This window comes from Triplophysa dalaica, chromosome 5, assembly GCF_015846415.1.
Source record: "Triplophysa dalaica isolate WHDGS20190420 chromosome 5, ASM1584641v1, whole genome shotgun sequence".
Classification (NCBI taxonomy): Eukaryota; Metazoa; Chordata; class Actinopteri; order Cypriniformes; family Nemacheilidae; genus Triplophysa; species Triplophysa dalaica.
Window position 1 is genome coordinate 20,539,326 of NC_079546.1, and position 25,401 is coordinate 20,564,726.

At 36.8% G+C, this 25,401-nt stretch overlaps 1 protein-coding gene across 1 annotated transcript; it reads right to left on the bottom strand.

Annotated features, from left to right (window-relative positions):
- Window positions 1-774: 774 nt before the first annotated feature.
- Window positions 775-24,591, bottom strand: LOC130420950 (C-type mannose receptor 2-like). The gene is made up of 5 exons (XM_056748512.1): window positions 24,568-24,591; window positions 24,244-24,282; window positions 7,632-8,001; window positions 1,693-2,027; window positions 775-1,563 (listed from the first exon to the last, which is right to left on the bottom strand). The coding sequence occupies exons 1-5, from the start codon at window positions 24,572-24,574 to the stop codon at window positions 1,193-1,195; spliced, it is 1,122 nt and encodes a 373-aa protein (XP_056604490.1). The 5' UTR covers window positions 24,575-24,591; the 3' UTR covers window positions 775-1,192.
- Window positions 24,592-25,401: the final 810 nt, after the last annotated feature.

A 25,401-nucleotide genomic window follows, 5' to 3' on the forward strand; every position in this document is an offset into this window, starting at 1 on the left:
CATCACATTTACTCTTGTGTACTCTTGTGTGATTATGTGTATCATCTTGAATTCTCTTACAGAATTGGATTATTGCTACATGTCCTGACCTACGGCTGTTATCAAGTTTACGATTGTTTGCTGTCTGCCTCGACCCTTTGCCTGTTTCATGTTTACCCGCTACTGCTTGTGATAATTCTGTATTTTAACAGTAAAGAGAGAATTGCAAATAAATCTTGAACATTCATTACAGTAACTCTGTAAGTCTTTCCATTTTATTCAGAAATTTGCTATAACTTCACAATCAAACATAAGTTAGAAAATATGCATACATATGAATAAGTGGCTTATTTAAATTTATTCATTTGACATCTTACAACACCTGACTATTGTGTTTTTGGCCACCTGGGGTCAGGGATTTACACTTTAAGTTCCTGCTTGAGATCACACACACTTAAATGATAAACTCTACTGAATAAAACAGATAAACATTGTAATTATTTTTAAACTATATTTTCAATAAATGCATTTTTAACGTTTCTTGTGGTTTCTTTTTTGACTGCATGATACAATGTTCAGTTCACTGAGTTGTTTCTGTTTCTATGAAGGCTAAATGTTTTCTTTCCTGCATTTATAAATGTGTATAAAAACAAATTAATTCAGTTAATTCCAATCTATTTTGCTACATTTATGTAGACAGTATCTAGGCACTTTCATATCATATATAAACACAAAGAAATGTTATGATTTAAGTCGTCTGGAGTTTATTTTAGCTGATTAACATACATACAGAAAGTCCCCTTCACCAGATTTTATTTCACATCCAGAATATTCTGTGTCAGAGATCAAGCAGACATTTATAAATATGAGAAAGTGCTAAAATAACACCATGAGCTGAAAGACCTAAAGCAGTAAACACACACATCACTATCATCTGTTATTAAACTCATGTCATCATCTTGACATCCACAAATAAATGTCAGTAATGTAAACACTGGTCCAGAGACATTCATTTTTCCGTTTTTATTTATCTCTTTATAAATCTTATATACACATTTAAATCTTAAAGATATTAGTTTAACATTTTGGTTTATTGATTATAAATGTTCTGTTTGTTGTGTTAAAAAAACTGAGACTGGAAGTTCTTCTGCACCAGCGTTGTTTACATCATCTGAAGTGATCTACATCACAGAAAGTGACAGACACACATGATTTAATTTTCTTTATTTCTGGTGCAGATGAAGTTGAGTTCTTGAGATCGAGGAAGGCTGATCCACTTATGATCTCCTCCAGACTGAACCGCTCCAGCTCTGTGTTCACCGCTGCAGTCATTCAGTGTTGTCTCGTTCCCTGGAGCCCAATTCCCATAACACACCCTCTCTCTTTTCACCCAGAACCAAAGATCCAGCCCACAGGAGTGACGTAACCCCAGCCACACCTCAGCAGTCGAGGCCTGATGAAGAACTTCAGTCACCATGAGCTGAATCTCCTCTGAATCAACTGAAACCAGATCCACATGATTCTCTCTGCAGTATTTCACAGCTTCAGTCCAGCTCAGATTCTTCTGGATCAATATCAGCTCATCTGAACACACAATAAACACAAACAACTGAACATGAGAACAAAACACAAACACTGTGACTGAACTGAGATCAGTTTCATCATGAAGAAACTTCTGTCGTCAAACACACACATTGACTTTTATTAACTGACCTTCATGACACACAAAAGTGTAAGAGTCACTGCAAGATACATCATGCCATTTCCCCTCATTATTCACTTTGGTCACTGTACAATCTTCAGAACCACCTTGATTATCAGGTTGACCAGAGTCCCAGTATCTGAAGGCGGAGTCAGTGTTATCTGACCACTCCCACGAGCCTCTGAACAGACCAATCCAGACAGATGTGTGAGGATCATTAATGATGTTGTGGATCAGTTGATTGTCAGTCTGGTTCCTCACACTGATCAGATCAGTATGATACTGTCTGCAGAAACTCTGAGCTTCACTCCATGTTCTACTAGAAGTATTAATGATGTATGATTTACTGCTGTCTGTTGAAGAACATAAAGATTCAAGTCTCATGATTTTTATTCATTCTCATTACACTTACAGTTCAGATGTCAATCTACACAAAAATATTTCTTCTAAAAGTCTTGATAAATGCTTCACTTGTTCAGGTGCCAGAACAGAAAACACATATGAAAGTGGAGGAGTGATGTCACAGGTTACAAACAGTGATGAAAACAGCACACTACTTCCAGTGTATCATCTAGACAAACTGACAACATTTACAATAAAACAAACAATCACAGCTAACCAACAAACACATTAATATAAGAGAACAAGAGTCAAGAAGTCGACTGAAGGAAACACTAAACACGATGAGGGTTTTTCTTCTTATTGTTCATGTTTTCTTCAGTGATTGTGAATGACTCAATCTTCACTTCATTATCTCATTGACTGAATCTGATTTGACCTATGGAGCTTTCACACTTGAAGTTTAGTTCGGAACGGGGTGCGGTTCGCATGAAAAAACTCTAATGTGTAAGCTGTCAAGCGAACCCTGGTGCACACTTGGCTACCGAACTCGAGACGACCTGAAGCAGGTGGTCTGAATATGGTTGCTCTCGAAATGTGGTGGGGTTCGCATGAATATGAAAGCAACGTGGACCCGGGTGCCCACTTGATGAGGAAGTAAAGTGACCTGCGCATTGCGTTTAAGCCGATTGCGATGTATTTCCTTCAATAAAACACATGTAAGAGACAATAATGTTGATGATTTACCTTGGATTCGAGCAAGAGTGCAGGCTGCATCTTATTTCAGCATTGCACGTGTAATCAGAGTGGCAGGGCAATGCTAATACACTGTATCCTCAAAATAGTCTGTTTGCAAGCAGCAGAAAGCCAACAGCATGCACAAGCATACAGTAAACCCAAATCTCATTACCTCTAGTGCATAATAGCATCAATGAAGAAAAACACAATATATTGATCCGTGTTTAGTTTTCTTTAATGCACAGTGCACATTTTTGATGACGTCAGACAAACGCAAACGCACCAGGGTACCACAGAATCAAGTTGAGTCTGAAACCAAACCAACGCTGCGGGGGGCGCCGGGAACAGTCGCACTCAAGTTCGTAGCGCAGCAAATGAGCCAAGTCTGAAAACGGCCTTATTCATATGTTCATGTGGGAGACATATAAATCATTCTGTGTGGGGAGACCCCGCGGACTGGAGTTAAAAGACCCCAGACTTCAAGATGAGATGAACCGGGCTTGTTTGTTGTTTTATACTGTTGTATGAGGTGTACTTATGGAATTCGAGTGATTTTCACATTCATAAACATCAAAATCATTAAGAAATAGGCTATTTTCTACAAAGGTATTGAGGCCAGCTCTATAAACGCTCGTTTTTAATGGGCATTGAAGACACTTTAAAGCATGATCTTAAGAAAGGTGGGCAGCCTAAAGCAGTGGTTCTCAACTCTGGCCCGCAAGATCCACTTTCCTTCCGAGTTCAGCACCAACTATGATAAAACACCTGAAGAGGCTATTCAGTAAATTCAGGAACAGACGCGTTCAACTTACTGTTGGGCTAAGCAGATTGTTTGGCATATCAGATTAAAGTACCGCGAGAGCGATTCAAATGCGTACTGCGCAATCTGAATTTGAATCTCTTTTGCGACACTTAATGTCATACGATGATAGATTTGCGCAGCACCGCATTAGGTTGAACGCATCTATTCTAAAGATGCTCTTAGCTTGTTCAGGTTTTATATCAGAGTTGGGAAAAAACTCTGCAGGAAAATGGATCTCGCAGGCCAGAGTTGAGAACCACTGGCCTAAAGTCTGTCCATAGTGAAATAAGCTAGCAAACAAAAGTCTAGTGTTAGCCTACATTTAATCACCATTTAATCAGTGCAGGGAAACGTTTAGCACTATAATAACCCTGGTGTGGAAATTCCATTTTACATGTCCACTTTATTTTCTTGTTGGCATATATGCGCATGCTAAGTAAATAAAATCTGCCATTTTCATTGTTTTGAGAGGATGATGTTCATTTTTAAGTGTTAATTTTTTCATTTTTTAAATCTTTCATTAATAATTATAATAATAATTAATAATAATTTTGTTTAGAGAATTTTCCATTTTGTCAAATTTTACAATAAAAATACATTGAGACTGTAAAAGAAGTCCTTAGCACATTTTAATGGTTGCTTTTAATCTTGCATCAAATTGTGAACTGCATACTAGACTTGCATGCATGTACAAATCACCAGCAGTAAATATTGTGCTAGTACTAGTATTGAACTACAAGAAGCAGGACAGTTGCAAGGCTTTAATTAGCGTTATGTAAAGCTTTTGATGGGACAGTTAGGTCCTAGAGATGTTATGACCACACCTGCGCAGAGGGGGCCCAAATAGATTTTTTGTCATAGGGCCCAAAAGTCCTGGCGGCGCCCCTGCACAGAGATCCCATTCGCATGGGCTTAAGATCACAGACAAGCTCTGCAAGAATTACAAATGACTAGAGGTCCCCAGGTAATACTAATCTCGTGCAAATAGTGCTCAGGGCACATCAAGCGATCTCTAACAAAGCAATAGTAATGCAAATGTTTTATTCGCATAATATTGCTGCAGCATTCATTTCGGATCCAATATTGAAGGCACAGCACTGCTTTTTAATCTTTTTGCCTTGTTCACGATGGGATCCTCGAAATGCTCAAACGCTCCTTGTTTTTCCAAAATGAGCTGGAATGTCTTTAAAAATAAACTTTAACCGCGCATTCCTAATTCAAAATCTGAAGGAAGGTTATGCAGAGACTGTATTCTTCCACAACCAGGGGTGGCACAATATCTACCTATCTTTAACGGCATATTTGTTTGTTGCTTGCTCGTTCTACCTGGTTCCACGTCACTTGTGCTACTTCAGAATTATCATGCGCGAACCAGTGGGTGGGCTAGAGAAGTAGTCCTTGATATTCTTTCTGTGTGGAGGCGGTGTTCAAAGTGCATTCCAGAACCTGGCGTTCGCTAGGCCTGGTGTCAATAACAGATGTAATCTCAGTATTATTGTGTATAATTTTGATCATATCCTGTATCCTATGGGGACTGTTATTTACCCCGGTTATGAAGAAGTATTCATAGGAATGTTTGTAACATACTTGTGTTAGAAGATCAGAAATCATATTACCTTAGATGAGTATTAGAATCAAGATTGTTTGAATGATAGAATCAATATACTTAAAGCATGATAGAATCATGTGTACTTATTCAGTAATTGCTTTCATAAAACATTTTAATCATTTTCAGCAATACAAAATCCAGTGATGTTTTAAAGGCCTGACACAATTAAGTCAAACTTATGATGCATTATAGCACAACTTATTTTTACAAAAATGAGTCAAGGTTGAAATTCCACCATTAGACCAAAAACCTTGTTGCCTAGAAATAATGGTGGCAGACAAGGACAGTTGGATAATAAAAAATAAGAGATAGCGGGAATATACCTGATTGGTTTCGAAAGGAAACACCTCTGAGTAGTTTCACTATAACTAGAGGTTGGAAAACACCAAATTTTCTGATGCTTTTGGGAAACATCTCACTTTGTTTGACTTGAACAAATAAAGTAAAATCTTAGACACCTGGACCTTCTTTGTCTGAGAAATTTTTGAACTGCAAGATCAGCATTTTTTCCTCATCAGTATCAAGGGCGTTTTCAGTTCTGACACTTATATGATGTTCGCGTGAACACGATTCCCTCTTAAATAACATAAGCTCAGGTTAAAATTGTGATTTTAATTCATACCTCCTTTAAACTTAGACTACACTTAAAAGTCTAATTTCATAGCCTTAGAAGAGGTCAGTTTAGTCCCCAGCAGTATTAAAATAATACACCTACAGGTTCACTACTAGCAGACTGTAACTTATATACTTACTAAATAAATAAACAACACTTAAAATACACTTAAACTTTACTCTGTATAGTGTTTTATGAGGGTCTGGTGTCAGTTGGGTGTAAAACTCACTTGGTGGTGCTTCAACACACTCATAAGACACATTCAGGTATTTGTAAGTTCCAACACAAGGATCAGTGAAAACTGTATTGTTCAGAACCATAGAACAATTAGTTTCTCCATCACATCTGTGACAATAAATACAAAAAACATCAAAAATATATAAAGATGATGTGATAATATCTGATAACTCTTTAATAATGTTTCTGTTCTCACCGAGTGGCCACAGTTAGAGATGTGTTCAGACTGCACTGAACATTTGAGATCTTGTTATCTTCTATTCCAGTAGAGCAGGTCTGTCCGTCTGTACGCCCATAATTGGCTGAAAGGACTTTAATAGTTCCCTGATCTGTTCATAAAAAGTCACATTACAGACAATTGTGTTTGACAATGTGATGGCCGGGATTTGGGCCACACAATTCTGATACCATTATCTTTGCATTGATTGATAAATAAAAGGACATTACTATGTTGGTTTGATTTAAGATCTTTTATTTTGTCATTGTACTGAGTCAGTGCACGGGCTTAGTTATGTGGCTTAAGATAAAAACATTAAAACCAGTTCAAATTTCTCTGTGGCTAGAATGTGATTTATAAAAACTTAGCTCAAATTGTTAGTTCATTTATAGTTAAGATGACTTGTTTAAATTGTTTAAAAGAAATGTTTAATACCTCGTGTGTTGTTGGAATGGACCAGCCTAGTGACAAAGAGATTCAAACAGGAAGTTGATCTGTTTTATGGGAATTCTAAGGAAATGAGACTGCACCAACTTTCAAGTATTAGAGGGGACATTGGAAAATGTGATGTCTTGATCAATGCGAGTTTGTTAAATATAATTATTTTTGCATTGACTAAAGTTATCCATGGCTCTAAATTTAGTCAAATGTATTTTGTTCATTTCAGGGTTTGTGTTGTTACTGTTGTGAAATTGTGGATTGTTTTGTCTCCCCTTTTTGTTTTCATGGTGCTGGCCACCTCTTACACATTCAGTGTATGTTTTGTCTTTCGAGTGTTACTTGTTGTACCCTGAGAAAGGTGATAATGGATTTTTGTCATCTGTTAGTGAGAGGCTAAAGCATAATGAGTCCTTTTTTGTGTACCAGATCTTTTCTATGATCTAATTTGAATTGAATACAATTTTTGCATCTTTTTCCTCTCTCCTTTTATCTTGCGTAAGCAGGATTTAATAAAAACTGTCACACTTGAAGACTAGTTTGCTCCCTGTTTTTGAGGCAATGGAATCAATTTTTTGGTTGCGATTTGCTAAGGCATGGCAGATCCATCACAGACAAATCTTTATTTTCTCATCATGTTATGTGGCCTTTAAATCAGTGAACATGTAAATGATGAAACTCAGAGAACTCACCACAGCTGAGAAGGAAAGTCTGTGATTGACAGATAATGAAATCCTTTGAAACACCTGAAGTCAGAGATGAGAAGTGAATCAGATGTAATGATGCTACTGTGTTACATTGACTGTCTTTGTGTATTTGCTTAAATCAGAAGTGTCCAATCCTGTAGAGTTCAGCTCCAACCTGTTCATCTGACCCACATGTGTTCTGTTTCTTAACTGTGATGTTTATTATTGTTGTCTTATGATCATGTTTTGTGAAGTGAAGGTTTGCTGTCACTCACCATTGTAGCAGATGAATCCCAGCTTATCAATACACTTCTGCTGATGCCATTTTCCATTTCTCATAACAGTACAATTATTTGTGATATTTGATGGTTCAGTTTCCCAGTTCAGATATTTCACAGGATCACCCAGAGACCACTTCCATTTATAAACACCTGTTCTCTTCAGTCCAATCCAGACAAACTCCTGATTGTTATTCACAGTCTTCATCACAGTCTCCTTCAGCTTGTTCATGTCATTGATGTTGTTGACTGTGGCCAGATCTGTGTAGTTCTCTCTGCAATATGTCTGAGCTTCAGTCCAGTTCATCTTCATGTCTATATAGTGATAGCGGCGCTGAATGCCTTCAGATAATGAACAGAGAGCTGAAAGAGAATTTGAGTTATTGGTAGCACATTAGTAACACTAAGTACAAATTGTCAGTATTAACTAGTTGGTTATTAGATTCCCATTTTAGCATATTGGCTGTTTACGAGTACCAATAAAGCACAAATTCAACATGACCATATTCTACTTCCCTAATCCTACATAATACCTAAACATAACAACTACCTTACTAACTATTAATAAGCAACAAATTAGTTGTTTATTAAGGCAAATGCCACAGTTAACTCTTTCCCCGCCAGCCTTTTTAAAAACAATTGCCAGCGCCAGCTTTTTTTTTAACATTTTCACTAAATCTTTTTGGCTCACGGAACATTTTCTGTAATCAATTTATGGACAAACAATATATCAAATGAAAGAACAGAGTCTCAGCTTTCAAACAAGAAAACTGTATTCTTCTATCTTCATTTATATTCTTTTTGATTAAACTGCTGAGATAATTAAAAATATTTGTTCAAAGAATCCACCTAGATTACACTCAGAACAATCATTAAAAACAGATAAAACATATGTTCAAGGTTCAGAGCTTATGTACTTTTTCCAAAGATGTGTAACAGCGCCACCTGCTGTACAACAGTACAAACACAGATTGCCGTAATAACTCGTCTTTGGCAGGGAAAGAGTTAATGGTTAATCAATACCTTGAATTGGACCTTAAAAAAAAGTGTGACCGAGTTTTTATTAAAACACATGAACTCAGAGCTGAGCCTAAGCACGAGCTGGCTGAGGCCACATAATCAATATTTAAGAAATAGTTTAACATACACTTCAAAGCTTTACGCAACATCTCGCGAGATCCAAGGAAAAAGTCTCATGATTCATATCCAGAACATGATGCATGATGGGATATCCTTAGCCTTAATACCGCTCCAAAGCGGTATTCAAGCTAGTGTGGGTTTAGTGTGGATTAAGCGCACTACCCTTTGGCATTTTTAAGACATTGGACACACTTGCGCTCTTCCTTCCTGTCGTGTGCATGCACTCTCAAGTGGCCAAGACTGCAAGTGGGGGTATTTGAACGCACCCATTGTGTGTGTGACAATACTCAGGGGTTTGTTTTTCTAGGACATGTCAAATGAATACAGTTAAATAAGCCAGACTTATTCATAAGAAGGAATGTTTTCTAACATGTGTTTGATTATGAAGTTATATTAACTTTCCTCATAAAATGGAAAGATTTCCAGAGTTACATTGCTGACTGTGGGCAGTGTTGGGTGTAACTAGTTACTAAGTAATTAGTTACAGTAATTTAATTACTTTTCCCTTGAAAAAGTAAAGTAAGGGATTACTCATATGTTTTCTGTAATTTAATTACAGTTACTTTTGATGTAATTAAACGAAATACTTTGTGAAATATATGCGTGTGCAATAGTGTAATTGACATCAAAATTCAAAGTTTTCCTTAAAAATCTGTGCTTTAATGTATAATACTCACATTTGTAATACTTTGGTCAGTTAATAATATTATTTATTTGAATTAATTAAATTAGCCGTTTCATGTCTTTACTTGAATCACTTAACTAAGGTTGATGTAGGATATAGAAAGTAATTAGTAATGAGTAACTAAATACTTTTTGGACAGAGTAATTTGGACAGTAATCTAATTACACTATTGAATATGTAATGGGTAACTAGTAATTAATTCTGATCTCTATTCTGATCTCTTTTACATATTGATGATAATAATAAGAAAAGGAAAACAATAAAATATATATTTTTAAATCACAATAAATTAGAAAGGAGGTTAGGAGAACCAATAAACAACTGACATGTAAGAACAAAATGTCCAGAAGGACATCTCATCGTATACACGTGCATAAAAATAAATGTAAGTAGAGTTTGTATGTGTCTGTCTTCCTAAAAGTCGTCACACAGCAAATTGGCCTGTGTTTAATGAACACTGCTTGGTGTATGTATGTGCCACACTACATAGGGTGTTAAAAGTAACACTGAAACAGTGTTGAAGATAATGAGATAATGAAGTGATTCATTAACTGATGATTGATCATTAATGATGAACACCTGCTGTAAACAAACACAATCACTCAAGAAAACATGAACAAGAACAGTTGATTTTGATGATTTCCTTTAGATTGAAGATTTTCCAGTTAAGTTTCCTTTCGTTAAGGTATAAGCTTTGGACTGTTGGTGTTAATTCTTTACTTTTACAACTGCTTCAGTACTGCTGTCTTACTGACACTTGCACATTGTTGAAAAAAGAGATTAAATACTACTTTTATAAATAGGGTTTATTATGGAGCTTTACTTTGTAGGTTTCAGTTATAACACTGTGTATGTAAAATTATAAATATAACTCATAAATAATGCTCCTCTTGGAAAAAGATTCGAATCAATTTGGAGAAACAGTTACTTGCCCAAAGACTTAATATTGTTACTAAGATACATCTAGACATCAACACTCTTCATACAAACCTCAATGATGGTGACAAGCAACGGAATTATTAAGGTGAACAGATCAACTGCAATGCATGCTGGGAGTCATACAGGAATTTTGTACTATGATGTTACCCAGAATGCATTGCTGTATAAAGTATTTTTTTCACAGATTCTTGATGTCTGTGTGCTTGTTTGGTTCAGCACTTTTGAGCATTTTAACAATAATTGTGTATCACTACACTGCTGAACCACAAGATAATTAAAACTTCTTCAGGAGAATGTTTCTACTTTTTATTATTTACCAATATCATCACTTAGCATAGTTCAACTTTGCCTTCACTGTAATAGAAACACCTGTAGCGCATCATATTACAACTGGTGAAAAACTTTAATTACTAGAAAACAAGGATCAAGAGAACAACTACAGGAAACACTTAACACTATTACGGTGACTTCTTTTTGCGCCTCAGACTACAATGTGAAGTAAAACATCCAAATAATCAAAACCAGTGAAAATTCGAATGTACTGCATGACCTCTGCCAAAAGGTATACGCCAAAAAATGGGCGCAGCCTTCCTTTAAGAAGAGGAAGCGCGCTGGAATAGTGTTTGGTTTCCAGCGATTGCAAAAATTTGACTGAGCTACACGCTAAAATACTTTCACATTCCTCACAGTCCTACAGCTGGTAATAAGAATTCATTTATACACATTCTAAGATAACCAACAGTCAAATAACAGCTTCCATAACTTTAACATCGGCTGTGAAAGCTGTTCTGTATAATACACTTATGTTGTGTGTGTGTGCGCGCATACTTCTTAAAATGGTCATTTGACTCGGCTAAAACGAATATTATTGTTTGCTTTAGATGTAATATAAAGTTTATACACGATTTAGGGTTAAATAACGCTGTATTTTCCACATACTGTGCATGTTTGTATCTCCTCTTTGCTCCGCCTCTCTGAAACGCACAGATATTTACAAAGCTCATCGCTCTGAAAAGCAAGGTGTGCTATGATTTGCTAGTTCACTAGTGCGTAGTGATTGGTCGAATACTGCACGGAAATGTTACGCCGCTTACCATATTCGGAACATCAGGCTGTGACGGTACAATGAGATTTACAAGACCGCCCATCTTACTTGCGTATACATTTTGGCGGTCTTAGTCAAATCATACCACAAAGTGACGTACATTCGTGGGGTTACAATTGGCATTTTAGGCAGGTCTGGGTACACATTCGCTTTTAGATACAATGCATCTTTTGTTCTGACATCTAAATTTTTGCTATTTTACGTGTCGAATACATGAATGGGCAACTTATAACACACCAAAGACACAGAAAAACACATATTTCCGAAATATGACCCCTTTAAACACTTCTATGAAACATCTTTTGAAGTCCTGCTTGCAAATGTCTCCTGGTCAATCTGCTTGTTTTATTATCCAACACGGGTCCAGTATAAAAAGGCAAAACTAACAGTTCTGTTATTAATGTTAAATAATATAATTCAGTCCGGTGTCATTTCCCTCGCCATAGCAGCAAAAATGTGTGATCTCTAACAAAGATTGACGTTTGCACAAGCAGTAGCAGACCTCTGTTACAGTTCGATCGATCCGCATGTTTTCAACTGATGAAGTGAAGCTGACGCCATTGTTGAACATTGTTGAACACCAGCCACCTTAGTCAAATGTTTACCGAGAGCCAGAGCGTTTAACAAATCAAACACGAAGAAAATACAGATAATCAACTGTTACGACTCGGATTGCTTAATATTAGATCTCTCTCAAATAAAGCACTTTTTGTAAACGATTTGATAACCGATCATAAAATAGACATGCTTTGTTTGACAGAAACATGGCTAAAGCCAGATGATTATATTACTCTAAATGAATCCGTTCCCCAAGATTATTACTATAAACACGAGCCTCGTCTAAAAGGTAGAGGGGGAGGTGTCGCTGCACTTTACAAGAATTCTTTTATTACCTCTCAGAAGTCTAATTTTAAGTACAGTTCTTTCGAAGTCATGGTACTTCACGTATCGACACCTAATACTAAGGACAAAACATTTTTAAAATTTATTCTAGCTATTGTATATAACCCTCCAGGGCACCACAGAGATTTTATAAAAAAATTTGGTGGGTTCTTATCAGAACTAGTACTGGCCGCAGATAGAGTCCTTGTCGTTGGTGACTTTTACATCCATGTGTACAATACAGCTGCCTTAGGATTGGCTTTCAAAACACTCTTAACTCCATGGGTGTTAGTCAACATGTGTCAGGACCCACTCACCTTCGTAATCATACTTTAGATTTAATACTATCTTACGGTATAAATGTGGACGATGTTAAAATCGTTCAGCAGAGTGAAGACATTTCGGATCATTATCTGATATTATGTTTGCTTCACTGGCCTACGGCTGCAAATCAAACTCCTTGTTACAAATATGGTAGAACGATTACTTCAACTACCAAAGATGCGTAGCTCAATGATCTGCCTGAATTGTCTCAATTCTCTAGCATGAGTAAAACCGTTGACGATCTTGACATTACTATTGAAAATTTTAACTCCACCTTCTCGGAAACATTAGACACAGTTGCTCCTCTACGTTTAAAGAAGATTAAAAACCAGAACCAGTAGTGAAACCCGCTAAACAAACTAACTACAGCACCCCTAAGGAGAAATTGCAATTATTTTCTACCTTAGATCACGATGAACTGTCTAAAATCATTCACAGCACATTCCCTGGTGTAAAAATGTACACCCTGGTGTATATATGAGTCCATACCTACACTGTAAAAAATGTTCCGTAATTTTTACGGAAAAATACCGGCAGCTGTGGTTACCAGTAAAATTCCGTAAAAAATACAGGAAAAGAATGTAAACAGCTTTGCAGTTTAAAACTTCAGGGCACAAACTTCAAACTGTGTATGAACTTAATACATTTGAGCTTTTTATATTAACAACATTTCTTTATAGAAAATGAAAACTTGGTCCAAATGCATAAAAGTGATAACATTACATTTACTTAATTTATTTCTTTGTAGTTCATTATTAAAGTCACTTTCAAACAAAGCAACATGCAGCATGACTTCAGAATATCTTTGCCTGACCGTGAGTTAAACACAGACTCCACTCTTCAGCATAGTGGTGACCCACAAAACATTTAATATCAGAAAAGAAAAGAGAAAATACAAATTCCGTAGTTTTTACGGAAAAATACCGGCAGCTGTGGTTACCAGCAAACTACCGTAAAATTACGGGAACATCCTGTTTTTATTCATCCAATCAATTCACAGTAGAAAACATGAGCCACACCCACTATTCATCTTGTAAATACGTCAGAATACTGAAGACGATCATCACTTCTGCTTCACAGGGACTGCAGCATAACAGCCATGACTTGATGCTTTATTGGTTTATTTAAAGTCACCGTTTTTGTGATCAGTGTTTGCTTTAGTTGGCTTCTTTCAGCCGTCATAAATAAGTTTACAGTTATCTTTGTGCTGCTATGACATTGTTTTATATAAAACATAGTTTTGTAGCAAATCACATCAAATGAAAGTGTGATTAGGTATTTACTCTTTATCTGGGATGTTGTTTAATTACTTATTGTATTTTTTGTTACAAATGCCTCAATGAATTTAGTTATAAAATTCATGTTTCATGCAACAATCAATCTAAAAAGTATTTGAACCGTTAAAAACTGTATTTTGTCTTTGACTCAGACATCAAGAATCAGTGTATGAATCTCAACAGTGGTGACTAACAAATGAAAAGCTTAAAGCCGCAATGCATGCTGGGAGTCATTGATGAGTTTTGTGCTTTGATGATACCCAGAATGCATTGCGTTTATCTTTAGAGGGTTTTTTCTGTTGTCACCATTGTTGAGACAAACTGTTATATTCTAGATATCTGCTAGAACATTTATTATGTCTTAGATGTGCTATTAAAGACATTCAGTATATTAATTAATTTCATTAAATATCATAAATGAGGATAACAAGTAACTTTAAAACACTACCTACACTCTTAAACATGTACTTACTCACCAACACAAATAATTTAATGCGTTAGCTTTATCTGAGCTTTCCACCCACCTGAGTCAGTGTGTTTCAACTCATAGATGTCAATACTGGGGAAAGACTTCTTCACATTGAAAGCAAATGGTCAAGACCACAACTAAAGCAAACACTCATCACCATAATGGTGACTCAACAAAACCATCAACATGTAAACTTGTGTTCATTTTCAATTAGAACTTTTGTAGATGTGCAACAGAAATAAAGTGACAGTGGTGTCTGTAAGTGAAGGTGATAAAAGTGTTTGTGGAGTTGAAAAAAACTCCTTGTGAAAACTTTGGAATTTCACTGTTCATTTCCCAGAGAATTTGACAGTGTTATCCGTATTTTTATGGACGTTTTCTGACAACAGTTTTCTCTGTGAAAACTACAGAATTTTACTGTTAATTTCACAGCATTTTTACAGGGTTTTTCCGTAAAAATAATGGAATTTTTGCTGTTAATTTTACAGACAATTTTACAGTGTTTTTCTGTATTTTTTACGGACACTTTCTGATAACAGGTTTTTTGTGTGAAAACAACAGGATTTTACCGTTAATTTCACAGGCATTTTTTACAGTGTACACTGTAAAAAATGTTCTGTAATTTTTACGGAAAAATACCGGCAGCTGTGGCTACCAGTAAAATTCCGTAAAAAATACAGGAAAAGAATGTTAACAGCTTTGCAGTTTAAAACTTTAGGGCACAAACTTCGAACTGTGTATGAACTTAATACATTTGAGCTTTTTATATTAACATTTCTTTATAGAAAATGAAAACTTGGTCCAAATGCATAAAAGTGATAACATTACATTTACTTAATTTATTTCTTTGTAATTCATTATTAAAGTCACTTTTAAACAAAGCAACATGCAGCATGACATCAGAATATCTTTGCCTGACCATGAGTTAAACACAGACTCCACTCCTCAGCTTAGTGGTGACCCACAAAACATTTAATATCAGAAAAGAAAAGAGAAAATACAAATTCCGTAGTTTTTACGGAAAAATACCGGCAGCTGTGGTTACCAGCAAACTACCGTAAAATTACGGGAACATCCTGTTTTTATTCATCCAATCAATTCACAGTGGAAAACATCAGCCGCACCCACTATTCATCTTGTAAATACGTCAGAATACTGAAGACGATCATCACTTCTGCTTTACAGGGACTGCAGCATAACAGCCATGACTTGATGCTTTATTGGTTTATTTAAAGTCGACGTTTTTGTGATCAGGGTTTGCTTTAGTTGGCCTCTTTCAGCCGTCATAAATAAGTTTACAGTTATCTTTGGGCTGCTATGACATTGTTTTATATAAAACATAGTCTTGTAGCAAATCACATCAAATGAAAGTGTGATTAGGTATTTACTCTTTATCTGGGATGTTGTTTAATTACTTATTGTATTTCTTGTTACAAATGCCTAAATGAATTTAGTTTTAAAATTCATGTTTCATGCAACAATCAACCTAAAAAGTATTTGAACCGTTAAAAAGCTTGCATTTGGTCTTTGACTCAGACATTAAGAATCAGTGTATGAATCTCAACAGTGGTGACTAACAAATGAAAAGCTTACAGCCGCAATGCATGCTGGGAGTCATTGATGAGTTTTGTGCTTTGATGATACCCAGAATGCATTGCGTTTATCTTTAGAGGGTTTTTTCTGTTGTCACCATTGTTGAGACAAACTGTTGTATTCTAGATATATGCTAGAACATTTATTATGTCTTAGATGTGCTGTTAAATACATTCAGTATATTAATTAATTTCATTCAATATCATAAATGAGGACAACAAGTAACTTTAAAGCACTACCTGAACTCTTGAACATGTACTTACTCACCAACACAAATAATATAATGCGTTAGCTTTATCTGAGCTTTCCACCCACCTGAGTCAGTGTGTTTCAACTCATAGATGTCAATACTGTGGAAATACTTCTTCACATGGAAAGCAAATGTTCAAGACCACAACTAAAGCAAACACTCATCACCATAATGGTGAATCAACAAAACCATCAACATGTAAACTTGTGTTCATTTTCAATAAGAACTTTTGTAGACGTGCAACAGAAATAAAGTGACAGTGGTGTCTGTAAGTGAAGGTGATAAAAGTGTTTGTGGAGTTGAAAAAAACTCCTTGTTAAAACTTTGGAATTTCACTGTTCATTTCCCAGAGAATTTGACAGTGTTACCGTATTTTATGGACGTTTTTTGACAACAGTTTTCTCTGTGAAAACTACAGAATTTTACAGGGTTTTTCCGTAAAAACTATGGAATTTTTGCTGTTAATTTTACAGACAATTTTACAGTGTTTCTCCGTAGTTTTTACGGACATTTTCTGATAACAGGTTTTTTGTGTGAAAACAACAGGATTTTACCGTTAATTTCACAGGCATTTTTTACAGTGTACGTGTGTACAAATTTACACTGAAGCAGAGTCTTTCTGGTGTGAAATGTTAATTTATTCATGCAGTTATTTAATCAATTGAGTTCACATTACAAGTGATGATTGATCATTAATGATGAACACCTGATGTTAACAAACACAATCACTGAAGAAAACATGAACAAGAGAAGTAATTTATGATGTCACCAATATGGAGAATAATGATTCCTTTAGTTAATCTCCTTGCTCCTTGCTAAAATATATGTTTATTTTAATTCTTTCAGTGTTGTCGTCTTATTAACACTCATAAGATGTTAAACACAAAGTTTAGCTAAAGTTATACGTGAGGTAAAATATGTATGTGGTTGATATTTTGCAATATATCTGGAAATTTTGTGTTAGTTTCAGTTTAACACTATTAATGTAAAATGCTTTATATAACACATAAATAACACTGCTGCGGTCGAAATATCACTTAAATTATTCTGGAGAAAGAAGTAACATTAATACAGAGCTACATCTAGACATCAACACTCATCATTCAAACCTCAATGATGGTGACAAGCTACAGAATTATTAAAATGAACAGATCAACTGCAATGCATTCTGGGAGTCATAGAGGAGTTTCTACCATGATGTTACCCAGAATACATTGCTACCTAAAGTTAATCTGTTGTTGATTGTCACCATCATTGAGATGCATTAAAAGATTCTTGAAGTCTGTGTGTTTAAATAAAACATTTTGACCCTTTAAAAATAATTGGGTATTACTATGCAGGTTCAGAATAACTTATTATCAAAATATTTTAAGTATAACATTTTGGTCCTGTATCATACACCAAAATCGCCACTTGGCCTCTTTGAACTTTGCTTTTACAGGAGTAAAAACACCAATAAATGAGAATGTTACAACTGAAGAATTTTATTATCATTGACAAACAAGGATCAAGAGACCAACTAAAGGAAACACTAAACACTATCAGAGTGAATTCTTATTGTTGATGTTTATTCAGTGATTGTGTTTGTTAACAGCAGGTGTTCATCGTTAATGATCAATCATCACTTGTAATGTGAACTCAATTGATTATTTAACTGCATGAATAAATTAACATTTCACACCAGAAAGACTCTGCTTCAGTGTAAATTTGTACTCCCTTAGGGATGGACTCAAATATACTCCAGGGTGTACATTTAACACCAGCGAGTTTGCTGTGTTAGATCATCTAAATCAACAACATGCATGCTATACCCTATACCTACAAAACTACTGAAAGAAATGCTCCCAGATATTATAGATCCTCTTCTTAGTATTATTAACTCATCTCTGACATTAGGACATGTGCCTAAAGCATTTAAGGTGGCTGTTATAAGCCCCCTTGTCAAAAAACCCAATCTTGACCCTAGAGAGCTAGGGAATTACAGGCCTTTATCGAATATACCTTTTATATCTAAAGTTCTGGAAAAAGTAGTTTCAACTCAATTATGCTCCTTCCTCCAAAGGAATGACATTAATGATGAATTCCAGTCTGGATTTCGAGCATGTCACAGTACAGAGACTGCTTTGATCAGAGTTACAAATGATCTGCTTTTTTGGGTCTGACCGTGGCTGTATTTCGTTATTGGTGCTGCTAGACCTTAGTGCTGCATTTGACACCATTGACCACAGCATACTCCTACATAGACTCGAAAATTATGTCTGCATTAACGGAATAGCATTAAAATGGTTTAAGTCTTATTTATCTGACCGTTTTCAATTTGTAGCAATTAACAATGAGGTGTCCCGCAAATCACAAGTCCAGTACGGTGTACCACAGGGCTCAGTCTAGGGGCCTCTGCTCTTCGCATTATACATGCTACCTCTAGGAGATATAATAAAGCAACACGGAACTAGCTTTCACTGTTATGCTGATGATACTCAACTTTGTATTTCCTCGAAGCCTCAAGAAACACAGCAGCTCCATCGAATAATGGAATGCATAGTCGATTTAAAAAACTGGATGAGTAACAATTTTTTACTACTGAACTTGGACGAAACAAAAGTGTTAGTTACTGGAACGAAAACCGCCATACGTAACAACCAAGAATACTGCTTAGCTATTGACGGATGCTCCATGAAATCCTCGACGTCAGCTAAGAATCTTGGTGTTGTATTCGATAGTACGCTGTCATTTGAGAGCCATGTTGCCAACACCTGTAAAATTGCATTTTTCCATTTTAAGAATATATCTAAACTACGTCATATGCTGTCACTGTCAGATGCAGAGAAATTAATTCATGCATTCATGACATCAAGACTAGATTACTGTAATGCACTTTGAGGTGGTTGCCCTGCAGGCCTATTACAAAAACTCCAACTGGTTCAAAACGCGGCAGCTTGAGATCTTACACGTACAAAAAAGTATGAGCATATAACCCTGGTTCTGTCAACCTTGCACTGGTTACCTATAAAGCATCGCATTAACTTTAAGATCTTGCTTATTGCCTATATTACATTTTTATTTTAGCTTTGTTGTGCAAGCACTGTTGAACTTGTGCAGAGGCAGCAGCTTCCAGAGGGGAACTGGAATCCCCTGGTTGGGCTTGGGTTCTCCTGAGTTTTTTTTTCTCGATTGGAGTTTTGGAGTTCAAATGGGTGCTTTCACTGTGCGTGTGTGCGTTGATGTGTGTAAGTATGTATGCATATTGTGTGTGTGGAGCATTTGTAAGTTTGTTTTTTGGGTTTTCACCTTTTTCTTGTTTTTACAGGTGTATGACTATAGTGGTTATACTTGTAATCAATGTGTAAACACATACAGCTGCTTTGTAACAATGAAATTTGTAGAAAGCGCTATATAAATAAAGTTGAGTTGAGAGTTTAGGTAGTGATTTAAATTGATTTGTTGCCCTCATTTATGACATGGTATGAAAATAAATAATATACTGAAGGTCTTTAACATCAGGTCCGTCACGTGACAAATGTTCTAGCAGACATCAAGAATAAAACAACAATGGTCTTAACAATGGTGGAAACCAAAAAACCTCTTAAGATAATCGCATTGCATTCTGGGTCACCACTGTTGAGATTCATACACTGTTTCTTGATGTCTCAGTAAATGACCAAATGCAGACATTTTAACAGTTCAAAAACTCTTTATATTGATTGCTGCAGGAAATGGGGATCTTAAATGTAAATTCACTCAGTTACTGTTATAACAAAAAGCCAATGAGAAATTAAACAACAACAGAGATAAAGCTTGTGAAAGAATCTTATCACATTTTCTTTGATGTTATTCGTTACAAAACTATGTTTATATAAAAAAAAGTCTTTGAGTCGTCTATCACCACAAGTGTAATCCACGTTGTGAGATTTGAGTTACCCTCCCATTACCATGCAACATGTATTTGGATCACTTTGGCATTGCGATCGCTGCAATATACAGAATCTTGTCCTTTATAGCGCAAAAACCCTCTCACTCATGAGTCATCACATCTCAACGGCAGAATGATTGACAAGTCTCCCTATCCCAGACCTTTTCCCCGAGTGTTTGCATCTGTACTTAAGCCTTGTATGTTTCTCAGATCATTGACGGTTATTGTAATGTCAACATTGTTTTGTCTTCCCTGAGTTTCCTGTTCCCGGTTTTGTCTGTTTATGTCCGTTTTGGATTCATCTTCATTAAAACCCTTGGATTATACCTTTTGCATCGTCATTCATCCCTGTCTACCTGTGACAGAATAACCCACCATGATATGGATTATCTGTGGCTCAACGTCCTTTTTCGTGGAGAGATACGTGGAGGACTTCCTCGTTCTGAGTCGCAAGGTGAGCTGAAATGAACGCTCGCTTAATGCATGTTTTTTGATGGTGTTGGATGATAACTCCCTTCGGGGTCTGGGTCCTGAGTTCGGGGACAAACCCGTTGCGGAGTTTATCGATCTCATCTGGTGGATATTGGGTTCTCGACTCCATTTGAGCGAGACCATCATGAGATCGATCATCATCCGATCCCGTCCATGCACGCGACGAGCGATCCAACTCACCTCGCGACCTCCCCGAGAACCTCCACAAGAGACAGAGCGCGCTGAAATCTGGGGTCTGCGAAGGGCGCTGCCCAGCCTCTGAAGCCGGAGCGCCTTCCAGTATTTATGGAAGGCCATATGGGTCAAAAAGGCCCGGACTTGATTGACTTCTCTTCTACCGATGGACTATGTCCCTACTTCTGTGGGGATCCTTGAGTCAACCCTAACCTCAGTCTGGTGGACAGGATGCTGCTGGACTTTACCCACCCGCCGGAGAACACAGTCCCGTCCGGCCCTCCAATGGTCCCCAAGCCGGTCCCGTCCGGCCTCTCTTTGGTCCCCGAGCCGATCCTGTCCGGCTTCCCTGTGATATCCGAGCCGGTCCCGTCCGGCCTCCCTGTGATCTCTGAGCCGATCCCGTCCGGCATTCCAGTGGTCTCTGAGCCAGCCTGCCCAAAGCTCAACCCTAAAGCCTGCACCTGGACTCAGCCCAAATATTTTTTGGGGGTGCGCCATATGGGCAGGATGGCCTGATCGGCCAGGCACCCTTCAGGCCTCCCGAACGGCTGGCACCCTCAAGGCATCTGGTTCGGCCGGCACACTCCAGGCCTCCTGTATGGCTGGCAACCTCAAGGTGTCCGGTGCGGCCGGCACCCTCAAGGCGTCCGGTACGGCAGTCACCCTCAAGTCCTCCCAAGCGACCGGCACCAGAGTGGACCCCCGGCCTTGGAGGCAACGTCCTGCAGACCCTCTCTACTCTCCCCTGTGTCCCGCACGGGTCTCCAGGACGCCTACCCCCATCTGTTTTTCACGCGAGGTCGCACCCCTGTGGAGGGATGGGGTACTGTAACACTTCAGCCTGTCCCCTGCCTGTGTTTCCCACATGTTTTGCATTGTCAACTGTTTCTCCTGTCCCTCGTTATTGACAATTAGTCCCACACCTGATTCTGTTTTTCCCGAGTGTTTGCATCTCTATTTAAGCCCTGTTTGTTTCTCAGTTCAGTGTCGGTTATTGTAATGTCAACATAGTTTTGTCTTCCCCGATTTTCCTGTTCCCGGTTTTTTTCTGTTTATGTACGTTTTGGATTCATCTTCATTAAAACCCTTGGAATATACCTTTTGCATCGTTATTCATCCATGTCTACCCGTGACAACAATAAGGGCTGTGTTAAGGAATGATGTGTTTATGACTGCACTTTACATTACTTCTGAACATTTTGACATAACGCGACTAAATGAAAGAAAAGTATGGCTGCTTGAGTGGATTTTTTATTTAAAAACATTTTGTAAACCCGCACAGCGCACTTTTCTCCGGACTAACCTGTTCAAAAGAAGCCCAATTGGGTGGGAACCCGCCTTATCTGGCAACACGGTTGACAGGCCGGACGGAAGGGGGATGGGGTGCGCAGTAACTCAAACAGACATACACCAAAAAGGGGTTGCTGTGAACATATGTGTTTTTGACAAGGCAAAAAGGGTTTTCTTTATACAGCCATTTCATGAAAACCCTAATAAATCATACCAACTTGTTGAAAGTGCTCATACGATGAGCCCCCTAAAAAGTTAGCAGGCAGAGGGACAGCACAGTACTATTTCGCCAGAGGTCGCGTTGTGTGTTCCACAACAAAACGAAGCTGCTCACAAATGCACCTGCTGGTTAATCGGCTATATATTTGCGGCACAATCGGCCGATACCGATTAATTCAAAAATCCCAAATATATAAAATCGTCCGACCTCTAGTTAATGGCACTCAGTCGTAACCCAGTATTGTTCTCAAGTTTAACTTTTAACTATTTACTTTGTTGTCAGTATATTTATTTAATTTCACAGTTGCGGAAAAACTGATCAATTTGCAACATAGTAATCAAAGCATGCTTGGAAAAAATTCAAGCCGGCAAATTCAGACATTAACCGAGTGCGCAAAGAAATCCATGCACTGCCTATTTGTTGATTAATGTTTTGAACTAAAACACGCCTGCAAACAAAGTCAAGTACAAAATAATTATTTTCTACGTCAGTCTACTTTGTTTGCTGGGACAGAATAAAAAAAAGTTCAATCCTGCCCATCGTCCATCAGGAGTAGACTTGAGCTCACGCGTCCGGTGCTCAAAACCAAAATTATTATTGAGTGTTTGTAAATACTACCCATCCAAATCAGATAAATTTAACTTAAATATATTAGGTAGCATAATAAACTATATGTAAACTTACTGAATCTACTCATAGAAATGGAGACAACAATTTGCACTCAATTAGATTAGGTAGATTTATTCTGTGATCAAGTAAAGAGTACCTAAATTTATCAGATATGAGTCATGACACACTAAAAGAAATGAGATAAAGTCTAAATATTGAATAATTAAACAATAAGTATGACATATTCAGAGAAGCTTGAATTGACCTAAAAATGGTCAGAAACAAGAGATCACATCAATTGCTTTTATTGACCAAATGATTTCTACAAAACCCCTTTTGACAATGAACACAATATTCATTTGATGTCACCATTATTGTGGTCAGTGTTCACTTTAGTTGAGATCTTGACTCTTGCCCTTCACAAAATTAGTTCTCTTTTGTCAATCACGTGTTTTGTTTCATACGCCACACTTCAGTGTCAATAACAAAAGTCTTAACTACATTGTGTCTTTGAACAAGGCACATAAATGTACTGCACTGTTGTCTTTGAAGTCTATATCTCCTCTTTAACCTCTGCTCTTGATGCCTCTTTATATAATATTTACCAAATTCACATTCCAAACCTCTATAAAATGAATTCGTTTGCGATACGCCACTGGTTAGAGATGAATATCTGCTGCAGACTTGAATAGTTGCAGTTCGATTCAATTCTTTCCAAATTCCATTCTAAATTCCATTGAGCTGAATTGAACTGTCTCCCTTACATATCATACGGTCTATAAACAATAGTGTTGTCTGAACACATTTTGTGTCCCTTTTATTAAGTTAACAAAACATGAACACAAAACCACACATAATGTGTTAAAACAGTGTAGCACAAACAATGTGTTAACAATGAAAACATCATATATGCAGTAAATGAGGTGAATATGAAAAGCTTGCTTCCAAAGTGTTTAAAAAAAATCACAAAATCATGTTTTTATTTTGTTTTGTTGTGTAAGTTAGATGTTTTTTAATTGTTATGATTTAAATGAAAACAAACTTACTGTTCTTTGATTTTCGGTATTTGGAATGCACCATAAAAAAACATATTATTATATACATATATAAGTAATGCCTCTATAGAAGTGCTTATGGAAATGCTTCTTGTCTCTTAATATAACCGTTAATAATAGACAAAAATGTCCTGATTTTGGAGTAAATTGTCATGACGTTACAAAACAAACCAGAAACAGGAACTCACCAATCACAAGAAGACTGAAAAACAGAGTTTGAGCCATTTCTGAGGAAGAGACACATTGAAATCATCAGACCTTAAAATTCTTCTGCTTGTTCACAATTTTTGTAACCAAAATTAATTCATTCACAGAATTTAAAATGTCTCCGCTATACATAAATGTGCATCAAATATATATTTGAGTATGACGTCAAAGTTTGTTTTTCGTGTCTGTCATGTTTTAAAACACTCTTCAGTAAGTTTATCAATTCTTCATAAAGATTCATTAGAAGTTATTGAGTCATATCAAAATATTTTTTTAATAGGAATGAAAAAGTAAACCGTTCTTACTTTTCATCTCTTGTGTGTTTCTCTCCTGAATCTGCTGCTGTTTCTCTCTCTCTCTGTGTTTATATGTCATTATATTACATCTGATCTTCAGTACCTCCCATCATTTGGGTATTTCTCTAGAAAGACTTATTTTCATATTTTACATCCTGCTTATTTGTTTAATGGCTCCCCTGCTGTCTTGTTGTCTAGTGTTAATGTTATGAAAGAATTCAAATGAGAGAAACAAGATGTGCCTTCTCTTATTTGCATGTGTGATGTGTGTCAGCCAGCGAAAACAACATTTGTGACCCAAACCTGCGAATCTTCTAAGAATCGTTTTGGATAAAATATAAAGTATCTTTGGTCTGACTTTTATCGCATATCGTTTTTTTTTCCAATAAAACTTAAACTTGAGCAAACAGCTGATGATTCTCTCTAAGATCTTTTGTACACATATGAAAAAAAGGAAGGTGGTAGTGGTGTTTGCTTTAATTTCTCTCTTGTAAGATCTTGACAGCAACAAGATGATTCTGAGTCAAGTTGAGTGTATGATTCTTTTTCAGTTCAGTGGTATAGATCTGGGCCAGGGGGCCACCAGTACCGGGCCAGACACTACCATGTGGCCCACAAGTGCGGCAAAACAAACTTTGCCATTTGGGTTGTGCCACCGTCTCTGGGCAGCCACAGCAAGACTATAGTCCTATTTACTTAAATTGAGGAAGACAGATATTTCTAAAATCATTGCAAAAAAAATCACAGTTAAAACACATATATATCAATAATTGAACCTAACAACAACTGTACCGACTTTTGTTTTTTTAAGCTTAATTCATACCTTTTTTAATGTCGTTCTCG

Excerpts from the sequence above, each read along its gene's own strand:
- LOC130420950 (XM_056748512.1), bottom strand. Across the intron at positions 2,028-7,631 it reads TTCATCTGCTACAATGGTGA|TAAATCATACATCATTAATA; the intron begins GTGACAGCAAAC and ends AACAGACAGCAG. Across the intron at positions 1,564-1,692 it reads CACTTTTGTGTGTCATGAAG|ATGAGCTGATATTGATCCAG; the intron begins GTCAGTTAATAA and ends TTGTGTGTTCAG.